General features: G+C 34.8%; 1 protein-coding gene across 2 annotated transcripts; it reads right to left on the reverse strand.

Moving 5' to 3' along the window:
- Positions 1-6736: 6736 nt before the first annotated feature.
- LOC132053505 (dof zinc finger protein DOF2.5-like) lies at positions 6737-9003 on the reverse strand. Of its 2 annotated transcripts, none has more exons than XM_059445566.1 (3): positions 8739-9003; positions 8076-8284; positions 6737-7571 (listed from the first exon to the last, which is right to left on the reverse strand). In XM_059445566.1, the coding sequence occupies exons 1-3, from the start codon at positions 8763-8765 to the stop codon at positions 6959-6961; spliced, it is 849 nt and encodes a 282-aa protein (XP_059301549.1). In that variant the 5' UTR covers positions 8766-9003; the 3' UTR covers positions 6737-6958. The 2 variants fall into 2 exon arrangements, with proteins under 2 accessions (XP_059301549.1, XP_059301551.1); XM_059445568.1 differs by lacking the exon at positions 8739-9003 and adding an exon at positions 8431-8717.
- Positions 9004-9335: the final 332 nt, after the last annotated feature.

Genomic DNA, 9335 nt, shown 5'->3' on the forward strand with positions numbered 1-9335 from the left:
CCAAACCACAGCCTTTCTTTAGATTTGAATCAATGTGGCTTAGACACCCTGATTTCCATCAATTAGTTAGCCAGCACGGGCTCAATAGAAGTAATTACCCAAAAAATTTGGAAGATTTTACTAGAGCTGCCATTGACTGGAAATGAATGTCTTTGGTAATATTTTCCATAAAAAAAAGATTCTATTGAACCGTATAGCTGGACTCCAAAAAATTAACCCTTCTAATAAATCTGAGTATCTCTTTAACTTGGAAGAATCTCTCATTAGTCAATATAATGATGTCCTTAAAAGTTAGGAAGATTTTTGGAAATCAAAATCTCGAGTACAATGGCTTAACGAGGGGCATGCAAATACAAGTTTTTTCCACATCTCCACTGTCCAAAGAAATAGGAAAAATAGGATTGTTGGGCTCAAGGACCAAGTGGAAACTGGACCCACAATCCCAATGACATTCAGAAATCATCCTAGACTACTTCAACCAGATCTACACTACTGGGCTAATCGCTACTAATAGGCCCAACAACTCAGCTTTCGGACAAACTATTCACTTTTTCCAGGCCCAAAACAACATCTTAGGCAGAGAATTAACACTTAGTGAAATCCAAAAGGTGATACACTCTTTCAAGCCCATGAAATCGCCTGGGCCAAACGGCTTACATCCCATGTTCTTCCAAAAATTCTGGCACGAAAGATGCCGTAACCCAAATATGCCTCAACGCTTTCAAAAATTCCTCTACCCCCCCCTCCTCGACATAAATATTACTTCCTAATGTTAAGAATCCCAAAATATTATGCAGTATAGATCCATCAGCCTCTGTAACACTATTTACAAGACCATTACAAAGATTATTGTCAATAGGATAAGATCTTTCCTAAATGATATTATAAGCCCCTACCAATGTAGCTTTATCCCGGGAAGGCGATCAGTAAATAATGCTATTATAGTACAAGAAAAAATCCCTTCTTTCCAAAAGAAATCTAACTCTAAGCCTAAAATGATGATAAAAATAGACCTAGAACAAGCTTTTGACCGACTAGAATGGTCGTTTATTAGAAATTCTCTTTTAGACCTTAATTTCCCTATAAAGCTTATTAACCTAATCATGAATAGCATTTCAACTACAACCACTGTAATCACGATTAATGGCAGACCTAGTGAGTACTTTGAACCTTCTAGAGGGATCAGACAAGGAGACCCTCTATCAGCATATATTTTTATCATATGTATGCAAGCACTTTTTCGAAGAATCAACCTTGAAATAGACATAGGCAACTGGACCCCCATAAAAATTAGTCAATCTGGGCCACTCCTATCATACCTTCTGTTTGTCGATGACCTAGTCCTCTTTGCAGAAGCTAACTCATCCTCCGCAAATGCTATAATCAACAGTTTCAACTTACTAGCAACTCGCTCATGCCAGAAGATTAATTTTAATAAATCTAAGATCATTTTTCCAAAAATGTGGACCAGGGCACTTTTCCAACATCTTTTCAAGATTAAACATTAAACCCTCAGCTAGTTTTGGAAAATACTTACGTTTTCCAATTACGAACCTTAACCCTAAAAAGGCCAACTATCAAACCATCATTGATAGAATGAACATTCGTCTCAAAGGATGGAGAGCAAAACTGCTTACCATGACTGGCAGGGCTACTCTCACCCAATCAGTCTTAGATGCCACTCCTATTCATGTAATGCAAATGAACCTCTTGCCTGCTTCAACTAGAGATAATAGTAACCGCATTCAATGCAACTTTATGTGGGGTTCAGCAGAAGAAAAAAGGAAAATTCACTTGGTAAATTGGGATAAGGTAACCCAACCTAAATCTAGAGGGGGACTTGGCATTCACACGGCTACAGGGAAAACATATCCCTCTTAACTAACCTCATTTGGAGAATTCACCACAAACCTGACAACCTTTGGACAAGAACTTTGCTCTCAAAATATAAATTGCACAACCGCAATCATGGAGTCACTATCAGGAGCTCTAAAAGCAAAAAGTAATTTCACAAAAGGAACTGCTTGGTCTATAGGAAAGGGTAACTTGATTAATATTTGGAAGGATAGATGGTTACACTCCACTAACACCCTTTGAGAGATCATTGAGGGACCTCTGCTGACACATAAAGCTTTTATGCCTCTAAGCTCTATCATCCTTAATAACACTTGGAACCTCAAACCTATATCATTCGACCTTCCTCCACAAGTTAGAACCCAAATCCACCATACCTATCTCCCCTTCACTGATGACACCACTGTCTCGATGTACTGGATTGGATCACAAGAGGGCAATTGCACTATTAGTGATGCCTATAAGCTTTACTAATCCAATATTGCAACTAACACCGTTCCTCCTGACGCCACTAACACCTGGATCTGGAAAATTAAGTCAATAAATAAACTAAAATATTTCTTTTGGCTGCTAACCAACAATAAACTTCCTACTGCGTCTCTCCTTTCCAACTGACACATCATCCAAGACAATTTTTGCAAACATTGCCCCATATCAGAATATCTTTACCATATCTTTATCACCCGCCCCAAAGCCAAGGACATATGGAATTTCTTTGGGATCCCAACTCCATTGAAAGTAGACTTTCAAAGTTGGCTTAAACATCTTTGCACCAAGCCTGGATCCACTACCTTACCTTCTAATCATAGTGTACCTACTAGTATTCTCACTCTCATTACCTTGTGGAACATCTGGGTCAACCGAAATAACAATATTTTCAATAACTCCCAACAAACTTATGACTTACACAAAATCAACAACCAGGCACTCGAGTTCTACCACATACCTCATACAGACAGTGCAGGAGGAATAGTATCCAACAGAGGCACATTGGAAGTTTCCTAGACAAAACCCAATCTAACTTGGTGTAAGTTAAACACTGATGGAGCTTCAATAACCAAACGCACGAATGAGGTGCAGGGGGACTGATTCATAACTTACAAGGGAACTGGGTGGAGGGCTTCGCGACAAGAATCACAGCCCAATCCGCCTTGCATGCAAAAATTCAAGCGCTAATTCAGGGCTTGGAATTGACATTCACTAAGAATCTATTTCCATTTATCTTGGAAGTGGATAATTAGGTATTATTAGACCACTTCACAAAAGGAACACACATTCAAGCTCACGTAAATACTTTTCATGATTGCAGGCTCCTCATGGTAGCAATGGGAAATGCAGCAATGCAACACACATTTCGGGAGGTAAACAAAGTGGTACATGAGTTAGCATGCTTTGGAAAAGAAGCTGAGGAGCAACCTATAGGAGAATCTATTTTTTGGGATTTTTCTCCACCTTTTTTGATTCAGCTTCTAAACAATGACATTTTAGGGTTAGCTTCATTTAGAACTAACCCATGTACTTAATGTTCAGACTATTTTGGGATAGCTTCATTTAGAACTATCCCATACTTTGTTTTCTACTTATTTCTGTTATAAAATTTCCTTTCATTAGCAAAAAAAAAAAAAAAAAAAAAAAAAAAAAAAAAAATATTACACATATACATCAATAAAATGTCAGAGATGTTTTTCTAAAAAAAAAAAAAAATAGGAGATTTATTAGAATGAAACAAATAAGTCAAAAGCAATTCAAACGTTAAAAAGTGGATTTATTTGCATGATCGGTGCAGAGGTGGACTAGATCCTTACCTAGCCTCATCATTAATCTAAGAAAAAGGTCCTTTTGCCTGCTTAATTATATTTCAACCCCACTCTGTACAATTTCCTTTGATAAAATTTACTTTCAAGATTCTAAAAAGTTAGCAATTTGAAACTCAATTTGTTATGGGCACGAAGTATCTAATGTAGTTTTTTTGTATATTTAATGAATGATTAGATACTTATCCAACTCATCCTATAAAATTTCAAAAGGTGAATATGTTGCTATAGGTCATACATATTAACATGGAGGGAACGATACTATTGCCATATACGTCGAAGACCAATGAAGTTTCGTATCTTAGTCCTATTTTTTCAATTGCATTTTGTTAAAATGAATTTTTTTGAAAAATATTCATTGGAGAGGAAATTAAAAGTTTGTAAAGTGTAACGTTTTTTTTTTTTTTTTAAGATATGTGTCATTCGGTTGCGGGTTAGAAAGATATTATTCATATATTAAGATTAGCATCTAGTTGATATCATTTTTGATAGTCTTTTTAGTTGTTTTATATAAAATTCAGCACACCAAGTATGGTATTTGGTTGCAATTTTAGAATCTCACATAACTAATAAAACATGTATAAGGTATGAATTAATTTATTTATCATTTTATACAGCGTGGAAGATGAAATAGCTAATAATACATGAATAACTAAATCATGCATAACTAAACCCTGCATTACTTATACCCGCATAACTCTGACCAGCAACCAAACAACTGAGTGTTTTGGGAGCCGAAGATGAGTTTTTCATAAACAACACCATCAAAAACCTTTTAGCCTGAGAAAACTTGTTGAAAATAATAATTAATAAACATATATTTAGAAAAAATCTTCGCAGAAATTCAAAAACATTTTACAAACAAATGCCACCTTAACTGTTTGGATAATAGGATCCTATATAACACCAGAAGTGGAACTGAAAGAAAAGTACATAGATTAGGTATTGTTAGTTGAAGCAGGTAGGCTCATATTCATTTAAAAAACTACAATTTGCTGAGTGGCTTTGTTAAATATTGTTATTTCCAGGAGATTTAGCCGCCTTTCAATAACACCTATATCACTTAATTTCAGGGAGGATCACTTAATTTTCATCTATTGTATTAGAACAACAACAACACACACAGTATAGTTCCACACGTGGAGTCTGGGGAGGGTCGAGTGTACGCCGACCTTACCCCTATCTTGAGAGGTAGAGAGGCTGTTTCTGATAGACCCTCGGCTCAAGAAAAGAAACTCCAAATAGGCAGAAAAAGAAATAACGGAAGTGAAGAAGCCATGTCAAAGCATATGAAAAAGGAACAAAGAACTACAAGCAGTACAAGAAACAATAGATAATAACAAACATTGAAGTGCGAGAAACCACCTGAGTTATATTACAACTGCAAGCGAGACAACACTCTACTACCTACTGGCCTTCTACCCTAATCCGTGTTTTCTACAACCTTCTATCTAAGGTCATGTGCTCTGCAAGCTGGAACTGCGCCATGTCCTGTCTTATCACCTATCCCCAATACTTCTTTGACCTACCTCTACCTCTCCTAAAGCCATCCTAGCCAACCTCTCACACCTCCGCACCGGGGCATCTGCGCATCTCCTCTTCACATGCCCGAACCATCTCAGTCTCACTTCCCGCATCTTATCTTCCACCGATGCCACTCCCACCTTGTCTCAGATATCTTCATTTCTAATCTTATCTCTCCTCGTGTGGCCACACACCCAATGCAACATCCTCATATCCACAACATTAATTTCATCTTTTGAACGTGAGCTAGCATATAGACTTTTACTTAATCATAAGTAGGAGATATGTGTTTTCACTTTAATTTGTAATTCTTATAATTAAGGTAATTAATTCGATGTTAATACCGGGTGCAAATAATCATTTCTTCCATAGTAAACATGGTTTATACTTTATATGTCGCTCCAATGAAAGAATTGGACTTCAAATTGTTCAAAAGATAACTTAAATAGCTAGTTCACTGCTTTACTCAGATTGGTGTAGACTCCGATTGTTGCCTTTACAATCTTTTTTGGTAATAAAAGACTTACTTATAATACATTACATATCACAACAAAATATAGAGTCACGCTGGACCAATTAAGTTGAGATACTAGAATTATGTATACCATTATTAATATATGGTGAAATATTTCTAACTGAAAGTAGTATTGCCTTTATAATTATGACAGAAGAACGAAGAATGACTCGTGCAGTCCACCTCACAAACTGATTACAAGCACGAGATGAAATAAAGTGACAGCTCAAAGCAATAATGGCAACATGTAAAAAGGAATGGCTTCTGTTTTCTTTTTCTTCACGCTTAATCTATAATATCATAAAATTAAATTATCCATCTTGTTCTTTTCATTTCTCGGATATAGTCCTTTTTTGCCCCACCAATTGTTTTTAGCAAAATTGAAAAATGTCTGCTACTTATCAAGAAAGGAATAATGAAACGAAGGTGAGGCAATGGCTTAATACAGGAAAGTATAGCATCATATATCTATTAGGAGTCGTTTGGTAGCTGGTTAGGAGCTAAGTTATTATCCATAACAAGCCTGATATGATAACTTAGATATAATAAATATTTTGTTATAATAGCTTAACCACATTGATTGTTTAGAAATTCTATACACCGAGTATATAAGTTTTATGAGCATGGCCTAGTGTTAGCATGCACAAGTGTAGCAACTTATATGTGTTATTATAGGAGAATGTTGAAGTTGTGTGACCATATCGTCTAAATTAAGTTATTAGATAGAGCACAATTTATTTATTTACATAATTATGTTTTCAATACCCCCGTGTGTTTGATTTTTTATTCGCTAAGCATTTTTTTAAAAATATTGGGTGACACATTGAGACTTGAATCCATAACCTTTGATTGCACGAATACCATGTTTAACTTGTACGGCCATCTTGTTTAAAAGTTTAAGCCGTTAGAAAGATCGCATTTTATTTATATAATTCCGTCTTCAACAGAAAGTAGAACGAACAAGAAAAAGCTTTAAACATCTTATCCGCAAATTTATTACAGAAAAAAAAAATTCATCTCCAGAAGCTAATGAAAATAACAATTCAGCAGCGATTACGTGGTTATGATCCAACATTAGAAACACTGATAAATAGTAAGTGTCAAACAATGAAACCAGATCTATCTTCTATCTTAATTCCAAACAAATTAATGATCAAAGCATGTCAAATGATACAAAAATAATATTACAACACCGAAAAAAAAACACAAACAAACAAGAATTACAAAGTGAGGTTTTTGCACAATATTGCTTTCACCAGGATCCTCCTCCACCTAACATTCCAGTATTCCAATACCCAGCACTTGAATTATTCTCCTGCCCCTTACTCTCATTATTATGATTTTCAGCTTCAACACTTCTATCTGAAAATTGTTTATTCAAGCATCCAAATGGGAACATCATTTTTGCACCGTTGTCTTGAACGCCACTTGAAAAACTTGATGTGTACAATGTGTTTAAATCCGGTGCTGGTGATGAGATAAATGAACTTAACCCTCTTGAGGCAATTCCGGTCCTAAGAAGATCCAGGGCCGAAACTGGAGTAGTATTTGAAGTTGAAGTTGACCGATGGATTCCACTATTGCCCCTTTCCATTTTAGGAAATTCAAGAAACTGAGGAACACCATGGAAGTAATTATTATGATCATGTATAATAGATGGGAAACCTAGATTAAGATCTTGGTTACTTCCAAGATTAATCTTATAATCAGGGTTTTGATAAGAAAGACTTAGATTAGGGTTTAGATCAGGAAGCTTTTGGGAAGATGATGTTGATATTGATGATGATGAAGATGAACATCTCCTATTCTTCCTTGAACCACCTCCAACTGGAATATTTCTTAGAGTACCACCTTCGGTCCAATACCTGTTGATGACATATAATTCAGCGATGGAGACAAAATTCATATAAGTAGAATTAAAAAAAAAAAAAAAAAAAAAAAAAAACTATAATGTCACACTTAGAATTTGAATCTAAATTAATTTTTGAACCTCTTTACCGCTAAATTAGAATCTTCCCCTTTGAAAGTTCCTCCTTTCTTTAATTCATAGGCATAGGAGGTCAAATTCCGATTCTTGTGAAAGTTGCTGAATGAATCTATTTCATTCTAATTCGATCTCAGAAGAAAAAAATCACACTCCGTAGGATTTGAACCTACGACATCGGGTTTTGATTGAGCAATTTATATATAACAAAAAAAATATTTTACCCTACCCTATTTACAACATTAAAATTTTCCTGATTAGAGATTCTGTTGAACCCTCATTTCCACAAGCTAACTAGTTCTGCCACTAGTATAATCAGTAATTAAAGGAATGCTTTCTTTAGTAATTTAAATTTAGATTAGACGATCATACATTTCGATCATACCTTCTACAAGTCTTGCATAAATATCTTGGTTGAGTAAGACTGTAGTTGTTGTAGTAACAAAACTTGGTATTTGTTGAATTGCACCGTGGGCAATTTACCGCTTGATCTTTTTGTGGTCTGACTTTTTTCTCCAGTGTAGAAGATGGTTTTGAACATGTAACATTAGGTTGAGCTATTTCTGCAGCCATGGATGTTACAAGTCCAATATCCTGAAAATTAACAATCACAAAAAGAGAAACAAAGAAAGGCTAGTTAAAAAAATCAAAAGTGCAAAAGGGCTATAAAATAGATAACTACTTTCACCTTTGAATTAAATTAAGGGAAGAAAAGTGGACATAATAATAACGAAGAACACCTTTTTATTCTATGCTTTATCTCCTATCATGTGTAGAGGGGGAACTAAGAAAAAGTGCACTACTTTCATGTGTAAAGAGAATGAACTTAAAAAAGAAAATTCACATAAAATTAGAAGATTTTATTTTTATTTTTTATAATTCAAATTGAAACTCGTATTCTTCACTTTTGAACATCATTTCATGAAGATAAAGTTATATAAAAAGAATAAAAGGGTCGAGCAAGGATTCATATCCAAAAGAAATTTAAGAAAATTCAAAAACTTTCTAGAAAAAAGCAAGTAATTAATGAACTTAATTTTGTAATCACCTGCGTCCATTGAGTAGTAGCATCCATAAATTGGAAAAAAGAAAGGTAAAAGGTGAGAGAAGAAAAGCAAGATGATGTCCTCTCAAGAACAAAAAAATTCACCTGCTCTGTCTGGAGCTGTACTTAGTTTAAAGGGAGAAAGAATGTTTTTGAGTTGTTTGTGAGTTGGCTTTTATGGGTTGGTTTACTTTTTGACTATACCTTGTGAAATCAAAATACTTTATTGTTATTTTGGGTGTGAAATTTTGTCCTAATTTCGTCAGGGTATAGTGTATTCAATTTTATTTTAAGCCTAGTGAGTGGAATTATGAATGGATACCCCATGGTGGGTTTCTACTTTTTGACCCTATGATGGAGGTCTTCTGATTCTCAATCTTGTTTTGTCATTTCGTTAATTACTTCTCGTTTCATTTATAGTTGGCTGAATACATTGAGAACCCCTTAAAATTTTCACTAAATTTTATTTAGATACTCGAACTATGATATGTTTTAATTGAGTATTTGAACACATAATAAAATATTTTTATTAGACACTTTGGATTCAAAATTTTGGAAGCATGCATGTTTTCAAGCGCCCATTACATAGATAAGTTAATC

The sequence above is a fragment of the Lycium ferocissimum genome, chromosome 4 (assembly GCF_029784015.1).
Source record: "Lycium ferocissimum isolate CSIRO_LF1 chromosome 4, AGI_CSIRO_Lferr_CH_V1, whole genome shotgun sequence".
Taxonomy (NCBI): Eukaryota; Viridiplantae; Streptophyta; class Magnoliopsida; order Solanales; family Solanaceae; genus Lycium; species Lycium ferocissimum.

Bases quoted from the DNA above. Each gene is read 5' to 3' on its own strand.
- LOC132053505 (XM_059445566.1), bottom strand. From the start codon at position 8,765: ATGGATGCTACTACTCAATGGACGCAG. The intron at 8,285-8,738 runs GTGATTACAAAA...GTTAATTTTCAG, and splicing joins CTACTACTCAATGGACGCAG to GATATTGGACTTGTAACATC. The intron at 7,572-8,075 runs GTATGATCGAAA...TGTCATCAACAG, and splicing joins TTATGCAAGACTTGTAGAAG to GTATTGGACCGAAGGTGGTA.